The 20,722-nt window shown below is 34.5% G+C and overlaps 1 protein-coding gene across 1 annotated transcript in view; it reads right to left on the bottom strand.

Annotated features, from left to right (window-relative positions):
- LOC145259792 (spatacsin-like) overlaps positions 1–20,722 on the bottom strand; it is a 176,290-nt gene that overhangs the window by 100,017 nt on the left and 55,551 nt on the right. Inside the window, exons 15-22 of the mRNA XM_080117557.1 lie at positions 20,025–20,183; positions 18,963–19,029; positions 17,255–17,423; positions 14,515–14,750; positions 9,421–9,529; positions 5,210–5,369; positions 1,938–2,130; positions 241–318 (exon numbers count right to left, since the gene is read on the bottom strand). Of these exons, the coding sequence (XP_079973683.1) occupies positions 241–318; positions 1,938–2,130; positions 5,210–5,369; positions 9,421–9,529; positions 14,515–14,750; positions 17,255–17,423; positions 18,963–19,029; positions 20,025–20,183 (1,171 nt within the window). The remainder of the gene's footprint in view (positions 1–240; positions 319–1,937; positions 2,131–5,209; positions 5,370–9,420; positions 9,530–14,514; positions 14,751–17,254; positions 17,424–18,962; positions 19,030–20,024; positions 20,184–20,722) is intronic.

Consider the following 20,722-nt stretch of genomic DNA (forward strand, 5'->3'; position numbering starts at 1 on the left):
GGAGTGAATTACTAGGTCCAATCCCTTTTTTGTCGAGGGACCAATAACATTGAAACTAGGTCAGACAGTCAGTCGCTGAAGACTTTATACTTTTCTTTCTATTATATTGAACCAGTTGCCAAAGTTTAAGCATGAATATGAGGGTGAGGTTGTTGCATTCAAAAACTAATGTGACTGAAGACGTTTTTTTTTTAATGCCAGGTTATCAGACCAGTTTTCTAACAAAATCAAACAACTCACCCAGATCACTGTCTTTATTTTCATCTTTAAACGAAGCAAGCGACAATGTGTCTTCATCCTCATCAGAACTGCTCTGTGCTACAAAGATGAAGAAAAAAAATAGCAAAGATTATAAGTAAAAAAAAAAAAAATCAAATTGCCATAAATAACCAATTAAAAATTTTACTTTTTATCACCAGTTTAACATATTGGCACATGTTGGACAGCTTTTAGAAATTGATTTTCAAACAATCCTAACTCTGGCCAGGTCTTATTTTATCCCTCCATTTTGAATTCAATTTTATTGCTTCCTCTCGTGTTTTCTTTGTTGTCCCCTACCAACTGAACATGCTACCGTTACATAGAAGAGACCCTACGTCAGTAAGTAGCAATTAAATTAGCTAGTGTGAATTTTAACGAGGGTCACTCCTAGTAAATATCAGAATAACCTATATCGGCAAAACAGAACTCTGCTCAGGGTTGACTGAAAGATGCATGACGAGGCAGGGGCAAAGGTCAAACTCTGTAAACAAAATATCATCGAACGAAATAAGCGTATGATGTCATCACGTCTTCAAGCGAGAGAAATGAACATTTTTTTTAATCAGTCTCTTCATTGGAAGCATGCTAACGATCTAGAGAAGTGATAATCCAGCAAATGTTTCTATTTACTTGCTTTCCCACGAGGGCAGAGTTAAACACAAGGTTGGTCTTTAATGTGGGGAACCTCATGCTACCAAAAAAGGGACACTCTGGATAGGAACAAAAATAAAAATTTACTTAATCTAGAAGGATTTCACCTCCACTGATCTAAGTCAGAAAAGGCGAAGTGTAGTATCAGGACAGATACTGCACTTTGTTCCTAACCAAAAGGCCAAAGAATGCAGTACTTTGATGTCTGTCCGTCACTCAATTCATTAAATAGAGTCATTTTAATTAAAAAATCAGAAGGCAGCATGAATTGAAACAAATACATTGAGGATATTGCAAAGGCCGCTGCTAAGAAGGTGGATTTCCTCTACCTACACCTGAGAGTATCCTGTACCTCTACAAAACCATTCACATACCATGCATAGAGTATTATTGCCACATATGGGCTGGTGCATCAACCACTAGTCCCTCACTCTTAGACAATAGGTCCCGCACTGTCAAACCAGCTCCAACCTCTGCCCCATCACCACAATGTTGCATCTCTGTTTAACAAGTAGTTTAATGGAATGTGTTCTGATGATGGTTACCCATAATCAAACAGGAAATAGATCAGGGCTGGTGCATCAACCACTAGTCTCTCCCTCTTGGATAGGGTAAAAAAAAGTTTCCAATCTAATATGTCCTGCACTATCAACCACACTCCAATCACTGTATCACACTGGAAACAATTTGAAAATAAAATATTTCAGATTTATATTAAATTTGATTAATAATCGTGAGGCAACAATTAAGGAGGATTCCTTGAATTTTAATTTCTTCTTAACCCCTTTTCAGCTTAAGCCTTAAATTTCAAACATTTTCTAGAATAAAAAAGCATGTAATGAATTTGGATCAAAACTGGAACAAGGATTCTAGCCATAAGATTTAGTAGCATTATATCTTGGTTCTAATATTTGTAATAGGACATTAAAACTATTCCGTCTGAGAAATAATTTTACCTGTCCTGGGACAGGTATCTTCTACTATGTGATTGGTTACAACCGAAACCGAACGACAGATAAACTTACTTCCATCCAGGCTTTTTGAAACGCCTAACCTGGAATAAAACCCACTGCGGAAGGCTTTCGGGCGTTTGGTGTCGTCTCCTGAGGTAGTGGGCAATGAAAACTCTGCTAGGAACCGGTTTTGAGCATTATTCAAGACATAGAAAATGTGATCACGCAGCTGAGCATTCGGAAACCAGGAAACCATTTGATGCAACTGAAACGGAAAAAAAGAAAATTATTATTCATCATGTGAGGTATCGCTTTGTATTCCCTCGTGCTCACCCGCTTGACAATTGCCGCCAACCCCAATGCTGGATTTCTAACTTTTTTAATCTTCTCTTCTGGACGTGTTGTTGTTTCGCACATAAGCGACTGCTGATGAGGTGCACGCAGGCTCACAAGTATAAAAAAAAAAAAAAATAAATAAATAAAAGTACTCAAAATACAACCCTCAAGTCCTAAGGTCCACATTTATGCCTTTTTTTTTTCCTGTGGGAGTTGACACTTATTGTGACCCAACCATCCATGATGGAACGAGATTTCCCTGTGAAGGAGGGGTTACGGAGAGCTAAATTAGAGCTATGGTTGAAAATTGTCCAAAAAGGTGGTCAGCAGAAGAGGAATTAAAGCCTTTTTATTTTAATGACAGGTCTGGGAAAACAGCAGATAACCCTGCCAGTTAGAAAGAGATGGCATGGTCACGGATATGAAATACATTTTTCTTGTAACGGATAAAAGAAAGTTAAACTATGAAGCAATAAACTGTGAAGGGGATTATTTGAAGATATCTAACGGATCGTTTAGACTAGAGTTTTGGCTCGAGGGGTCAAGGAAGGGCTCTCCAGGGCCTGAAAAAAATATCAATGAGAATCTTTGTTCTGTAGAAAAATTACCTGATTTGAATGTGGGGTTGCTGATTATACAATCAGGATGAACCAAGGTGTGGCAGATTGGACGATGATGGGTTAGCTGGGACCCCCAGGCATGCTCCGACCCACACCAACCCTATATACATAAGCCAGTGCAGAGCAAGAAAAAATCAGTTTTTACAGTAAGTTCTGAAGGGAGTCCGGAGTGAGTTTGAACTCGGGGAGGGGGTGGGTGAACTGTCCACCACCCCCACAGCCTGCTGTTCAAGAAGCCCTCATCATTTGACCAATCAAAAGCAAGAAATCAGTTGTTGAAAACCAGACTGAGACCCCGTTCATCGACTATCGTAACTACCAGAAAAAGAAATTCGAAATCGATATTTTATCTCTCCTATTTCTGATTCTCCTGTGAAAAACTGTACATATTTTTATTTTTCTCTTTTGTGAAGAATTAATTTCATATGAAAACTACAACCAAAGTCGACGTTGTTTATTGTTGCTAATACTTACAAGTGAACTTAAGAGAAAGAAACCAAGTTGAATGATCTTTCTTTTCAGTGGAAGAAAAAGATAGAAGAGATCATAAACTGCTGCATCCAACGGCATATCGACCCTGTCTTCGTGAAAGTGACTGGAACTGCGTCGCAGGACCTTGGTAAATGTCCAAACCACTTAGGACTACACGTTGTGTGCATTGTCGTTAACTACAGGTTACTTGGTATTATTGGTGGCCGCGACAAGGATACAACCCTGAGAGAATTGTCTGTTACACTTGTAACCAGCGGTGTGGACACCTAGAACTATACCTAGACAAAAAAACGTCTATTTTATTTAATGAAATATGCCATATAGGTGAATGTATATGGCAAGAAACACAAGGCGTACATAGGTTCACAAGTAGAAAAAAAACAAAACTACACAAAATACAACCCTCTAAACACTTAGGTCCATATTTACACCTTTTTCTTTCCATGAAAGTTGCCATTTATCAAGGCCCAAAAGCCACTCGAGGATAAGAGTTAATGAGTGTATGGTAGTCACTGAGACACAACAGTATATCAATAGTCAATGGTGGAAATGGTGTAGTAATGGATTATTTGAGGGGGGGGCAGACCAACAAGAACTTGTTTATATTGGACTTGAAAATGCCTATATCGTAGTCAGCTGGAAAGCAGACCAGCAGAACAGAGTGATCCACAGGCGGGCAATTCTAGGAAAGAAGCTCTGTTCATGGAATTTGCGTTTAGACTTAAGCACAGATAGAGAGTAGAGGAAACTGTTGATGATTGTTGTAGCTAGTCTTCTGTCAAGGCCATGTTTGTTTAGTTGACGTCAACTCATCTTAATCTGCCCTGAGCCACACCTGCCTCTTACTGTGTCAAACTGAAAAAACCCTTAACTGTCGCAAACTCAAAACTGTATATAAACTGTCCCTGTTGTAAAACTCATTATCTCTCCTGTAAATTAACTCTAAATATATTAACCTCAACTTATCCCGATCACCGCCACACCTTGATTAACAATCCTATTTCAGCTTTCTTTTGTGCACCTTGGTGAACAATTTCCTATATGGTTGTTCTCCGGATAAATTTATTTCCTCTTTCTGTTTAAACTAATTGGGGAACGAGGAACATTAATAGTATCACAGCTTCACAGTAGTAGGCTTTTTAAGTTATGTGTAAATATGGTTTGCCAAATGCTGATAGTTACCTATATATAAAGTGATGTATGTTTGCATGTTTTTTATGCACAGGATTCACTCCTAAACTTATTAACTGATCATCATGAATTTTGGAACACAGCTGCTAAGCATAAGAGTGCAATTTGTTCAGGATAATCTGGAAAGTGTTTTGATAAATATTATCTTTGAGATTACACCACAAATACAAATATAGAGGCGGGAGGGAGTAAAATGTGGAAGGAGTGGTAATGTCTGGGAGAATAAAATCTGGAGGGGAGTAAAAATTTGGAGTGAGGGTAATGTTTGAGGGGATAAATTCTGGAGGAGATGGTAATGTCTGGGAGAATAAAATTTGGAGGTGGGGTTTAAAATCTAGAGAGGGAGGTAAAATCTGTATGGGGTGGTAAAGTCTGGGGGAGGAGGTAATATCCGAAGGGAGGGATAAGATCTGGAGAGCATTGAGGATCAAATCAGGTTTAGATTGAAGTTTGTACCAAATATGATTGAATTGTGAAAAGAACTGGATTTTATTAGTGATTCCATGGGGGCCATATTCTTTTTTTTTTTTTTTTCTTTTCAGATCATCCTGTATTAAGGTATTAAGGTATACTTGTAGACAAAATATCCCATAAGCTGCAAATGGTATCCATTATGTCAACCACTCATCACGTAGATGTGCTGAAATGAAAACAAAGAAATGTAGCCGATGAGTTTAAAAAAAAAAAAAAAAAGCACATTTTTACCTGTTCCTTTGGATATTGGTGTAGTTGCGCAAACCAGAGGAAGGGTAACCAGTTGTTGGTGCTTGCGCAAATCTCCAGGTATTTGGTCGGGTAGGGGAGGTGGAGTTGCATGCACAATAAAACTGATAGGGTCCACATGTGGCCAGCTTCAAAGCTGAAACTGTAAAAAAAAAAAATAAATAAATAAATAAAATAAATAAAAATGTAGGAAGCACTTGGAGAGCACAAATACACACTACGGATTTTCGTTTCTTGCCATATACATTCACCTATATGGCATATTTCATTAAATAAAATAGACGTTTTTTTGTCTACTAATTTTATTTTCAATGCTTTCACACTTCCGAATAACAGTGTTCACTTCTGGCGGGAACTGGCTAAAGTAATCACCATATTTATTATAAGCCCAAGTACTTTCCAATCGTTCGGGATTCATCGTCAGGGATAAATTAATCTAACTGGTTTTGAACAATTTATAAAGTTTTTGTTTCTCTTTATTGGTTAATTATTTTATTTATCCTTTTTTTCCATTGGTTAAAATTCACTTATCTATAATATAAAGCTAATATAAAGCCGAATGTGTGTGTGTGGTCACGAATAGGTTCCTATATGGTTGACTATTATAGAAAACTGATCACATATAATGATAGAAGATGTATCGAGACACAGGAATTGATATGTGATGGCATAATGATGATTCATTAAAATTGTGGGGTCTGCGTACGCGCCTGGTCCACAAAGTATGGAAATAAAAAATTTAAAAATTAAAAAAAAACGTTTACAAGTGTTTTTGATATAGATGTACATAAGAATACTTTGATAAGTATGTTTTAACTTAAATAGGGATGGTATAATAAAATTATGGGGTGTTCGTTCGCGCCTAACCTCCATAGAATGGAAATATGTCACAAAGCTTAACAAGGTTTTTTAATATCGATCCACAGAATATTGTGATAAGTGTTTCAGTGTGAACAGGTATGGTATAATAAATTATGGGGTTCATCTGTTTTATTTTTTCTTTCATCATATTTTGCTTTGGTTTTGATACCCCCGAATTCGAAGCTATCTCTTTACAACCATTCCTTTTCATAACCTATCATACTTTCATAAATCAGAGTCCATTTTCTGTAGGCTGTTTTTGAACCCAGTCAACGACGGGTACTTTTGCTAGTATATAAATATATATATTTGGTAAAAATGGTAATTAGTAAAACCTGAATAGAGTGCTCAATACTATTGCAGAGCAAATATGCGTTTTACTTTTTTTTTTTTACCGTTTTATCTGTTCAGTTACATGTTTCTGTTGTTGGACCATATTTACGATCCAGCAGCCTCGTCAGACCTTACAGAAAAACCCTGTAAGGTCTGACGAGGCTTCTGGATCGTAAATATGGTCAGGCAACCGAAACATATGTAACTGAACAGATAAAACAGTAATAAAATAAAATGTATACATATATAATATATATATATATATATATATATATATATATATACACACATAAACATTTATTTTAAAGTAAAACTCCAAGGATCAAATAGAAAAAAATGGCGATAAATTGTTGACTGATTTCTTACAAACTTTACGAATATTTTTTACTCACTTATTTTATTATTTTAGGTTGGAGCAAAAAATGTTTTTTGACATGAAATTGAACATAAAAAAAACAAAACATTATTTCTGCAAAAACCTAATATTAACTGACCTTTTACATTGAATTTTGGATTCTGCCATTTGGACTTTATGAATTATAACTTCAATGACGGCTTTATCCCTCTTTTTTGTATATATATATATATATATATATATATATATATATATATATATATATATATTATATGGAAAAATGCGCGCATGAAAAGTAATATTCTTAAGATTTTATTAAACCTGGAAAAGTAAAGGACAAGAAATTCAACCTGGAAAAGTAAATAACAAGATATTCTAGTAAAGTAAAAAATAAGAATTTTTTAGACTTAAAATATTGCAGCTAAAAATAAAATTTGAATATTGATAAATATTTTATTTATTATTTGCATATGTTGTTGTTTATTGTTGAGTTAGAAAGGGTGTCAGTCGCTGGATTGAACTTATTTCCCCCCTATTATTTGCATATATTTATGTAGTGAAAATTGTTTGAATAAAATTAATTCATTAGTTAGTTTGTTAGTAGATGGAATTAATAATTTTATAATTTACATAAAAATTAATAAATTTATTATATCATAATTAGGATCATTTAATTCATTTTTTAGCTGCAATATTTTAAGTCTAAAAAATTCTTATTTTTTACTTTACTAGAATATCTTGTTATTTACTTTTCCAGGTTGAATTTCTTGTCCTTTACTTTTCCAGGTTTAATAAAATCTTAAGAATATTACTTTTCATGCGCGCATTTTTCCATATAATCCATGATTTTTCCAGGCATTGCTATTGTATTAATATATAAATTTATAATATTTATTAATGATTATCAAAAAAAATTAGCTCTCAAACACGCATTTATGCAATATTTATCATTCAATCACAGTAGTTCCGAGCCAGGGTCTCTACCGAGACTGCGGTTCATGAATTCGTGATCTGTATAGAGCGTAAACTAACAAAAAAGAAGATGGCACTCGGTGTCTTTTTAGATATTGTTGGAGCTTTTGACAACATACCCTTCAGTAGTATGTTCAAATTGCTACGAGAATTCAATGTGCCACCAGTACTCATCCGATGGATTGAGTATATGGTGAGGCACAGAACAGTTCAAGTAAAACTACTGAGGGCAACTGTTAAAAGGGAAGTAGTTAAATGAACCCCCAAAGTGGGATTTTATCACCTTTACTATGGAACTGTATGCTTAATCCTCTTTTAAAGTTCGGTTTTTTAAATATAAAAAAACGATACACGGGATTGAACCTAAAATTTTTCCACCAATCCCCGGTACTCTAACCGTTACGCTAACATGTCATATTGGCAAAATCGCAGTAAAAAACATTTATATACAAAAAAATGTTATGCAAAATAAAAAAAGCGTTAGTCACTTATGTACTTACTCTCCTGTTTGTGAACCCACGTATTTTGTTGTAACTTTTTTTCTACTAAACCAATTTTCGAATTTTTTTTTTTCAAAATGTAGCTAATGAGGTGGTCTATCCAACTATATAACATGTTTGAAATTTGGTTGCGAACGGAATTAGTGGTGAGGGTTTGAATGTGTCTCGATTCATTCAATTTCGGACTTAAGCATATATTCAACCACTACCGTGGTTGAATGATATATATGATGAGAATAATGGCAATAGTATTCCAACAAAATAGAGAAATAAAAAGGAACAAACCAAGTTATGTGTTCATCAACGTTTCGTCTTTATTTCGAGACTATCTCAGGATGAATGAGATTAAGAAAACAAAAACACCAGTACAAATTTTCAAATATTTGGTTTGTTCCTTTTTATTTCTCTCTCTCTCTCTCTATATATATAGAGAGAGAGACTTGTATGTAATATACTGAGTTCGTGTAATTCAGTAAATTTTCATATACCAATAGGTTTTAAGCTAAAAATGGTTGACTTAAGGATTAAGCTACAAAATTATCACATTTCATAATTGAGCATTAATATACTGTGTGTGCAAAATCAAGACTTTAAGACAAGGTGTTGATGGCAACAAAAAGTGTATTTTATTTTACGTTACAATTGTTTCAATGTCTAGTCCAACAATTTCAAGCATTATATCGTTTGAAAATTTTCAAAAACTGGCATTTCTTCAGATTTTATGAATAAATAAATAATATGAATAAATGAATAAGTATATACATATATATAGTTGCATAGGATAACATCCTAAATTAATAAATCGATCATTATGAATTTTGTAACACATTTGCTAAGAGTAACGGTGGGTAATATGGGCTATATTTAGTTTATTTTAGCTTTATGCAACTTCCTCCCACATTTTTCTTGGTCTGTTTCTGCAAACTGACCTTGCTACCTCAACTGTTCTACATCTACTAACCCAAGAATTCTCATCCACTCTTTTATCACCAAAAAACCATATTCAGTTTAAAATCTGTTTTAGATGCTGGCATGTGTTGAATGGCTTTTAAAAACTGATTTCCAAACTAAACTATTTCTGACCAGGTCCTAATTTATCTCTGCTTTCCCTCAAATCCATCCGTTCAACATAAGATATTTCATTGGTGAATTCTGCATTCACTGATACTTACGGTGATATGTCTTCTTCCTCCAGCTTCAACATGACATAATCTTCCAATTGGTGTAAAAGTTCGGAAGCGCAATCCCCTTTCTGCTTGAAGCATGCCATCAAGAGACGACCTGTATGGACAACGAAATAAAAGCAATATGGGAAAATGATATCAGATATTTTGTAAATATTAACTCCCCCAAAATTTCTTTAATTAACTGCCAGGATAGTAGAGTACGCCTTACTAGCAATTATTGACAATCCATGGAGTCAAAATTAGGGGTGCTTGTGTAGATTAGTGAGGTTTTAATCCAGCGCATTTCAGGTGAAAACATTATTACATACTAATTTGTCATGTGGAAATTAGTATGTATTCTGAAAGATGATCTAGTAGAAGATGTGTTAGATGTATTTCTAACAAAAAAATTATCCACAATTACATTCTGAGATATTGTGTTTAAAAATGGCGGACTTTTAATTTAAGTCGAAGGAAATAAGTCGGTTCGTTATACCCTTCCATATTGAAACATGATAAAAACTTGATAAATTCTATTTTTACTTGTAATTATTTTTCAACTGGATCATATTTTTTTTTTTTTTGTAATTCATACTAATTTCAACATGACATGCAAGTATGTAATAATGTTTTCACCTGAAATGTGTTGGTTTAAAACATCACTAATCTACACAAGCAGCCCTAATTTTCGTAGATTTCAGACATAAATAAAATGAAATGAAATAATCTGCTGAATATTGTAATTTGAAATGTTTATATTCATTTGAGGATAAAATCAAGAGTTAAAATTATTATGCTGTGGGTGAGATTTGAACTCATAACTTCTGCTTTGGATTAAACAAACGCATCATTTCTCTTATTCACGTAGTCGAATAAACCCAGCCTAGACAGCATTCTTTACATCTTCATCCTTTTCTTTGTTTCGTCAGCCAAAAGGTATTGAAAGAAAACAAAAGGACAAATCAAGAGTTTCGGTTTCCTTTTCGTCCAATCTCTAAGAATGCGTTTTAATATTTATGTCCAAAAAATTAAGGCACAATAACAGACTCTTGCTGATTTCAGGTAATTTAGGCGCGTCATTCGAGTAACCTGTTCCACCAGACAACCAAGCACAACCACTGGCTGTGCCTAAATTGTCTAAAATGTAAATTTTTTTTAACAACATTTCATCTGGTCCCTTTTCTTTCTGAAAAAAAAGATTATATTCTCGAAACAGTACTTGTACAGTTTAGTCAAGACATTAAAAAATGCAAATATCGAAAAAGTTTAAATTGTATGCATCCGTTATGGAACGAAGTTCTCCGGAAAAAAAATTTCACTTAATTTCATCAAGTAGGTTTTTTTTTTATAGCGGAAAAACACGTTTTTATGAGAGCGCATTGAAGGCAGCCATCTTGGATTAAAAAAAAATTGTTTGAATTTTAGAAATGCCAAAGGGAGATAACTCCAGTTAAAGCGCTGACACCCTTCCCCATCTTTAATACTAGCTTTTCTTCCTAAGAATCGAACATTTTGCTCGGTATCATAAATTGTTTTTTCACTGTCTTGACTAAACTGTACAAGTAACCTCAAAACATCAAAGACTTCCACCACCCCGCCAGTTATCTCAAACAGTAAGTCTATTTTACTGTTTTGTATTTTTGATTGGTTTTGAAAATAAATCGATATATGAGGATATAAAAAAAAAACAAGCTTTTTCGTTTCTCCATGTTTATCTATACGTCATATCACTTTAACATTGTTATTCTTATGCTTTTCCATATTTAAATTTTTTATTTTTTCTGCAAAGTGGAGTATCTGTTCTCAGCTTTTCACAGACATCAGGGATTGTACTGTCGACAAAAATATTGTGTATAGATAAGAAAATGCAAATTATACATGAATATGGATTTATTGAAAACAATTTTAAAAAATTAATATGCAAATTACCAACAGCTAAAGCGGTTTATGGGTGTTTACTACATATATATACATACATACAGTATTTCAAACTTATGTGAAATAAGCATAACGTCCCCAACTAGATGACAGATCGGTTGATGTGGGTTATGTTTCATAAGCGGTGTTAGTAATAATGTTGCATGTTGAAACTGTGCACACACGTGCATGACAGTCGGTAGCTAAAAACGCACTGAGCATTGGGGGTGAAGCTGTCAAAACTGATGTTGCAGTATTGTAATGAGAGCAGAGTGAAAGCAGGATCTAAGTTAGCTTAGGTAGCATTAGTTAGTCAAGACTGGCCTTTCCTTCAGCCCCCCCCCCACATTTTTCAGCTTTGTGCCAAATTTTTCTTTAAAAATTTTGTTACCCCTGACAAACCTGACAAGCAGCTAAATCCCACCCCTTCACAGTAGATATCCCTAGATATAAGAGAGCCTTCTACTCCAGTAGTTTCTTCCCCAGAACAGCTAGACTTTGGAATTCCCCTCCGGTTCCCTGCTTCCCCAACTGTACTGACATGCAGAAGTTCAAGTGCAACGTGAACTGACATCTTGCTGCCCAACTCCCTATACAGTACCCCTGATGCTTATGTCCCTGATAGTAGCCCCCTACAACAAAGTGGCCATGTGCCTTGTTTGGGGTGAAAATGTAATAATAAAAAAAAAAGCATAAACTGTTTTGATGTTGATATGGTCGTGGGAGTGTAAATGTCAAACTTTTACGTTACATGTGAAACAGTCGCATTTGCGAGTGATTTTTCACAAGTGGCGACTAGAAATAATAAAACGCTTATCTTTTGTCGATTGTGTTTCTTTCACTGACAATCTTCCAAAGCTCATGACTGAGCGAAAACTGTCTTTTCAATCGATATTTTTTTGTTGCTTCTATGTTATAATAATGGAAAAATATTGAATTTCAAATAAAACAAATCATACCTATGTAATTGTCCGGGTTGCAAATAGTAACATATCCAAAAATTACGGAAAGTGATAAGATAGAAAAATAATTATTAATGAAAAACCGTTTTCTATAAAGTTCAGATGGGGGAATAAAATGTGTCAGACATTTTAAATTACGTTTTTCACAAATTCTAAGCTAAAACCATAAAATAGATACTAACTCACAGAATACGAAAATATCTACAGAGCCAGTAACTTTTCTTTTTTTCCAAACAACAACCAACATGCCTGAAGATGGTCAAAGGACAATCTGACCAAAACGTTGCACAAATAACACTCGAGATGAGAACAATATTCCGATCAATACAAGTAATATAAACAATCAGCCTTCATCTAAAAAAAATTCAGAACTGTAAATTTGAATTATGTTTATTACATGACGTAAGCAACAAAACTTAATTATCTCCCCTGTCAACTCGTTTCTTTTTGGAGTAAGCATAACATTGATTTCACAAATTTCTTTTTTCATTAATTATTTTTCTACCTTATTGAATGCCGTAATTTTTGGATATGTTACTATTTGCGACATGAAGGTTTTTGCGGAACTTTTAATCTTGATTTCAAATGATGTATTTTCAAACAAGTTTTCATTATAATACTTTTACTTTATATATCATTTTAAATAACGTTTTTCACTCTATCTAATCGTTTGATTTACAATTGTTTAAAAACAATTGTCATCTTTTCAGAACATTTGATATAAAATGGAAAAAAAAAAAAGCAAATTTGCACAATTTTCTTATTTCAATTCAAGCTAGGCTGAAAAGCTGTTGAAACAGCTTGTGATATCAACAAAGCATTTGGTCCAGAAACAACTGCTGAATGCATAGCACAATGGTGGTTTAAGAAATTTTGTGGCGGCGACGAGTCTTGAAGGTGTGTGTAGTGGTTGGCCATCAGATGTTGACAACAATCAATTAAGAGCCTTAGTCGAAGCCAATCCATGCACAATTGTTCAAGAACTTGCTTCTGAATTAGACGTAATGTATACAACTATTTCCAACCACTTAAAAGAGATTGGAAAGACACAAAAACTTGATAAATGGGTGCCTCATGAATTGAACAACAACCAAAAGAAACGCTGTTACAAAGTGTCATCTTCCCTTCTTTTATGCAACAAGAATGACCCGTTTCTCAACCGAGTTGTGATTTGCAATGAAAAGTAGGTTCTTTATGACAACCAGCGACACTCAGCTCAGTGGTTAGACGCCGACGAAGCTCCACAACACTTCCCGAAACCAGAGTTACACCAGAAGAAGGTCATGCTGGTTTAGTGATTTGCGACCAGTCTCATCCATTAGTTTTTTTTGAATGCAGGCGAAACCATTGTGGCAGACAAGCATTGTCAACAAATGGATGAAAATACATCAGAGACTTTGACAACAACACCCAGCATTAATCAACAGAAAAGGCCTAATTCTCCTTTATGACAATGCTTGACTGCACATTGCTAAACCGATCCTGCAAAAGTTGAACAATTTGGGCTATGAAACTGCCTCATCCGCCATACTCTCAAGATCTCTCACCTACCACTTTTTCAAGCATCTCGACAACTTTCTGCATGAGAAATGTTTCAAAAACCTAAGCGATATCAAAAACGCCTTCAACAACTTCACGACCACCAGAACGCAAGATTTTTACGTTATTTGCATAAATACACTTGTTTTGCATTGGCAAAAGTATGTTGATTCTTATGGTGTTTATTTCGATCAATAAATTTTTGTTTGGGCCGAGATATGTTCATCTGAATTTAAAAGTTAAAAACCGCAAGAACTTTCTTGCCAACCTGATATTTTCAACGTGATAATTACGTAGTTACCATTTGTTTTACTTAAAATTCAATATTTTTCCGTTATTATAATGTAGAAGCACAAATTTTTTACTAAAAAGTCAAATTATTAAAACAATAAAAAGGTTTAATAAAACAATATATTCTTTTTTTTAACGAATGCTGTTTAAAAAATCATATGAAGAAATTTGAATGTTTATACCGTCAAGTCTCAACATAAAATTCAGTGCATATTTAGAATTCTACTTATTTAAAAAAAAAAAAAATACAGAAATTTTTTTATGATGTATGTACTCATTACAGAACAAAGATGTCATATTCCAAAAATTATGTGGCTTTGACTCGTGACTTTTCTGTTTGGCTCGTAAATGAAAATATTTAGTTGTCACTGGTCAACTAAAGATTGTGTACCTGTTTCTTCTTCGTGCTGCTTGCAGTAATCTTTTCTCCACTGGATCCCTCCACCCCATGACTTCAATTTGGCATTTTTGTGGGTGACGACCTTGTTGCCGACGTCAACGAGGAGACGCAGCAGAATGCTGTTTCCGCCAAGCATCTCAATGAAGGCGGAACAGGAGGCTGTGATCTGAGGTTGATGGAACGCCTTCACGCCAATCTTTGTTGCAATCCAGCAAGCGGCCTGGATCCTGAAGGGAAAAAAATAAATGAAATAGATAAAAGGATAAACTTATTTAAAAATACACAGCATCCCCCCCCCACTAAAAAAAACAAATTTTCAATGACTTTATCATATTTATTTATTGTATACACAAAAGCACACTGTGCAACTAGCACAAGTGTACCATTAATGTAGCATGAAAATATTGTTGAATAAAAAAAAAAAAAAAAAAAAAAGAGTTCATGTGAAACTTCATTAGAGAAAAAAAAAAGGCGACATTAAGAGTGGACAAAAAAGAAATTCAGTTTACAAGCAAGCTGGCTCTGTTACACTACACAGCAATGATTGACATTTTTCCTAGAGTTTTGAAAAACGAGTAGGTTCCATTTTTTGAGTGGGCAGGGGGGGAGATCTTTTTCCCTCCAGAGAGACAGAGTGAGAGAAAGAAAAACATATGATGCAATAATTTGATACAATGAGAGAGGGGAGGCTCCCCTTCAAGAGGTAACAGAAGGGGTGAGTCTGGTGAGGACCGAGCAGTGCCAGATTGCCTTGCTGGATTCTTGCCACAACATAATCAGCTGCATTTTGTAATCAAGAAACTCCATACTGCTTGCCCACAGAGTCCACATTGTTAAGACACAGATCCTGGACTTGGGTTTAGGATTGATATCACCAAACTAAAATCACCCAGAATTTTGAGAATCAAGCCAGTCCAAAAACATTTTAAATAGAAAGTGCAGTTAGAAGATTTTTCTTTTTTTACACGAACACAACATTGTAGAATTTACTCAGAATAATTATTTTTTATGAAAATAAAATTATTCAAAACATCAAATGATTATTCATTTTTCATGCGTAAAAGTGGGAAGAGTGGTAATCTGACAGAACTGGGCCTTTCAACATCTGCGGTTTTCATCAGAACGGTGACCTTTTGGAAATCAAGTACCAAGTGACGAATCAGAACGCAGGAATGGTCACAATTGGGTATGTTAACAGGACAAATACAGGGTACAGCAGCATAATATGGGGTTCAGGTTTGGAGTTTCTTGGCTTCAAGAAATACTGAGACATAGATCTTGCTATTGATATCTATAATAAATGTGGCTAATGGCAAAAAAGAATTTTAAATTGACTTGAATTTTTTAATCTAGGGGTCAGGAAACCCTGCCTCCTTGAAATATCACAACCTGTATGTGTGAGGGGGGGGGAGGAGGGTCAGGCATGATCGCCCATCCAATTTCTAAAGCTGATTCCCACCTGCATAAAACTTAATTTTGAGGATTGGTCATTTGTATTATTTGGATTACTGTTCTCAGCGAGTGTTTAACGTTTCAGTTGATGTAACCTTTGACCTTCTTCAGGTGCATCTTGTCAAACTTGTGAATGCTTCTGTGCATATGCCATGACCCTAAGCAAGTGTTACCTTGAAACTACCAGTCAGTTCCTGGTGAACACAAAGGATCACAAGACGAGTAAGGCATGACCTCGTACAAGACAGAATCCACAACAACCGGTTGGAAGAAACATCAATTATAGACCCAAATCTTAAAAACTCTTGTCCCTTTCCTGGAAAGTATGTCACTAACTGATGACAAAACCTGCATCCAAGAATACCTGGACATACCATATTAGAAAAAAATTAAGGCGGTCAAATCTTGCCAAATAAAGAAATTGAAAAATCTGAAAGTTTGACAACATACACCTGAAGAAGGTTGGAAGTTACATTGAGCGAAACGTTGTGCAAACAACGCTCAAGATGAAAGTAGTAATCTGAAGAATGTCCCAAGCAAAAACTGGCAGCAATTAAAGAAGCTTTGAATTATAAAGAATTCCAGGTAAAAAATTGGTCGTATTAATCCAGTCAGAATCAGCACAGCATACTTTCCTTCTTGTGTTAAGATGAATGTTGCACCAGTTGCCTCCATCTTTGTCAGCCGTGGGCAACGACATCATGGCATGGCAAAGCACTCTCCCATCCACTCCACAATGTTGTCCCTATTTACAATGCCTCTCCACGGGACAGAGTTAAACACCAGGGTCGTTTTTTAATTTGCAGAAAAAGAACAAAAATAAAAATTGTCTCAGTCGTGAAGGATTTCTCCTCTACTGACAGAACAAGAAATTGAAGTGCAGCATCTGAAGAACAGATACTACACTTTGATCTTGTTGTCCATTCACTTCTTTCTCTGCCTAACCCTTCTCTTCCAGCCTGCACTGTTCCCTGGAGAATTGTCTTCGATAGACCACTTGCTCTTGTCACATGCCAATACCATCTAAGTTTTCTTTTTTATGATAGTTAGCAGTTCTTCAAATTGCCATCCGTTTCAGTAAAAAATGTTAGAATATGAATAGGATTAAAAAAAATATATATATAAGAAAGAAGTAAGGAAAAAAGGAAAAGTGCACAAGATGGTTTAAAGATGCAGAATTGATGGGTAAGAAAATGATACAATCATTTGTATTGATTCTTGATTCAACACTTATTTTATTTATTCGCATCACTGAGCAATGCTGGATAAGGTATCTTACCTATGTGGAGCAAGGACAGTTCCATGGGTGAACTCTTCTGATACAAAAGAGCAGAAGGCAAATGTAGGCCTGCCTTGTCGTAGATAATATGTAAACTGGATTCCCTCGGGTTGGGCGTACTTCGAAACAAGCTCAGCAAGAGAAAAATGCGGCATCACTTTGAGGCTGTCTGGAAAGCGAAAAAAAAAAAAGCAAAACTAAAAATAGTGGATGGGAAGAACATTCCGGATCACACTAGATGTGAACGTAGGTTGTCCATGAAAATAAAGAAAAAATTGAAAACAAACGTCCAAAGTGAGAGAATGGATGGAGTGTGATTCTGTATCCAAATGTCAAAAGATAAGACAAGGAGTCTGCCAGGGGCATGGAAGGGAGACGTGCACTCAGCAAGTAGAATAGAAGATGGGCAACTAGCAAATGGATTGAAGGGGGTAGACAATGGGAAAATGGAAAGACAGGATGGGGCAAGTGATGAAGAAATAGATGGGAGACAGGCATCTATGCATTAAGGAAATTGAATTTTTTCTTCCTTGTTTGGATGAATTGTATCGTGATCTACTCAATTCTTATTTATTTTACCGTTTTACAATAGAAAAATGTGAGCATGAAAAGTAATATGGTTAAGCTTAAACATGGAAAAGTTGTTAAAACGGGAAAACAAAAGAAGATATTCTCGTAAAAAATATAATAAATTTATAACTTAAAATATTGCAGCATTAAGAATTGATTATATAATGTTATGAATTAAATTTAAAAAAAATTTTTTTTAATGCTGCAATTTTTAATTTATAAATTTCTTATATTTTTACTAGAATATTTTGTCCTTTTCTTTTCCAGTTTTAACAACTAGTCCCTTACTTTTCCATGTTTAAGTTTAACCATATTATTTTTCATGCTCGCATTTTTCTATTGTAATCCATGATTTTTCCAGGCTTCCAGTGAATTCACCTGTTCTTTGTTTAATTTCAGTCTTATTTTTTTGCCCCAATAAACACATATGTAATAACAATATACAGCACTCGTCTGCTTTCAATAAAACCCCCCTAATTATCTCCCTTTCATGCTTTTATTCTCTCTTTGTTTCTCTTATTACTTCTCTTTTTGCGGCAGCAGTGAATTAGTAGCAACAGTAGTCGCTGAAGTCATAAAAAACGTTGCCCACCTCTTATATATTTTAACAATTTTGAACACCAGAAAATTCATCATAACTTTTGTTTTACTGAACGAAAATTGAAAATTCTTTTCCCAATATAGCTGAGAAGGTGATCTATAAACTGTAATAATTGTTTGAAATTTGGTTGAAAAATGAGCGAGTGGTGAAGCTTTAAAGCAGTTCTAAATGACTAAAACTGCCACTTAACCATATATTCAAACATGGTAGTGTTTGAATGATACACACAAACACACACTAGACATTTTAGCCCAGTTAATAATAGGAATAAATTATAGCCCTTTGACTTAGAATAAGTACTTTATGTCAATTTGAAGTTAAATTTGTGCTATTTTTTGCATTAAATACTAATCCTATTAATCTCTAACTGTGCATTGAACGGATACCATAATACTTAGTTTGCTGCACCTTATAACATAATAAAGGTTCATACAAAATTTCAGCTCTATCAGCCAGTAGTTGTCAAGGAAACATAGAACGGACAGACAGACAAAAAAAAATGAATAGAAAATCAATGCAATATGCATTCGTCCTTACCTTCGCCAGCAACCGTGTTTGTGCTGTGCCAGCCAAAGAGACGTGCAGGATCAAATGGACTGTTCCCCTATGGAAACAAAAAAAAAATAAAAACAAATGTCAAGATATTAATATAAATTTTCTTAGAGCTGTGATACAGCGGAATAGTGTTAGTGAATGGCTATAAAATGCTCCCTTTCTTGGGTTGAGCATATTGGTGAGTGAAATAAACTGCCGCTAGCATATCATAAAATGCTTTTTGTGTAAACAATGGAGCTTACGGCATTTGGACAATGTTTATCATTGTAATTTCACCTACCTACTTAGCAGTCAAAATAGCGTAATGATTAGAAGCACAGACTGTCATTTACACAATCAAGTTTGCAGCCTAGCTTGAAGCAGTTGCTAATCTAGCCGCACTGAAGAGCTGTGATATAGCGAAACAGTCTGCGTATGGAGGACTATATATATATATTAGTGACGGGGCGATTCCAAAATTTTTCCCAATTCTGTCACAATTATCGATTCTGTTCTAGATTAATGATTCCAATACAATTACCGATTCTGATTCTTTTAAAATCTCTAAATATTTAACTATAAAATTGCTTTTTTTATTTTTAATTTTCAGATTCACGTAAAAACCTGTCTAATATTTAGGGTTGGCTGATCTATATATTTTAGTTTTACTGGTAATTTAAAAATCAATCAATATTTATTATTTCTTCATTATACGAGTGTTGGAAAATTAAGTTTTAAACAAATCAAGCAAAAAAAATAAATGAATAAAAAGAATCGTTTTTGGCATCAGAAAATAGACACAAATTTTTCCGATTCTGTTAGTGTAAAAGTTCTTATTTTGACTCTTCCCAATTTTGATTAATAATCCCAACACTAATATTTCTTGACATCAAAAAAATAGGAATCATTTTTTCCGCTTATGATATTCCAAAAGTTCTAACTTTTATGATTTCCAATTCTGATATTAATCATCCCAACAGTAATATTAACATAATACCAAATAATAAAATAATTCCGAGGTGAAATTTAATCTTCTAAAGAAATCGTTTATTAAAGGAATCTTACCCTTAGCAACTGATAAACTGTGATATCATATTGCGAAGCTTTCTTAATAGACGTTGGAAACAATGCATCGTGTAGACGCGGAAATTGGAGCAAGCTATCTTCAAGAGTGTCCATGTCGATTCCTTGGAAAGGGTCAGGAACACCGAGGCTCGAGGTCATCTGCATATAATAAGTGAAAAGTAAGACCAGTTAACAAAAAAAAAAAAAAAAAACACTATTTTTTTTTTTTTTTTTTTTTTAACTTTAGTTCATCTCAAACAAGAGATATTGCTACGGAAATGTAAAGGATTACTGTAAATTAGCAGACAGAATTAATGGGAAGGGAGTATTCTAATTAGAGGAGTTGTTCAGCAAGATATTTGTTCACATTACATTTTTTTTTATACATAAGAGTCACCACTCGAGGATAAGGGTTAAAGAGTGTACAGCAGTCAATGAGACAATATCATAGGAATTAGTAGTAGTGTAAATTTGGTAAATTGAATTACTTAAGGGGAACGGCTCATCAAGAATTTGTTTATGTTGGACTTGAAGATGATCATATTGTAATCAGCTGGAAAGCAGGCAAACGGACACAGTTCCACAGGTGTGCAGTTCTAAGAAACCTATCATTTAAACCTATGGATGCTGGCACAGTTGGGAGTTCAGGAAATGGAGCAGAGAAGAAATTCCAAGAAAAGTAATTTGCTGAAAGAAGT

Source organism: Euprymna scolopes, chromosome 35, assembly GCF_053919585.1.
Source record: "Euprymna scolopes isolate OS-2025 chromosome 35, ASM5391958v1, whole genome shotgun sequence".
Lineage (NCBI taxonomy): Eukaryota > Metazoa > Mollusca > Cephalopoda > Sepiida > Sepiolidae > Euprymna > Euprymna scolopes.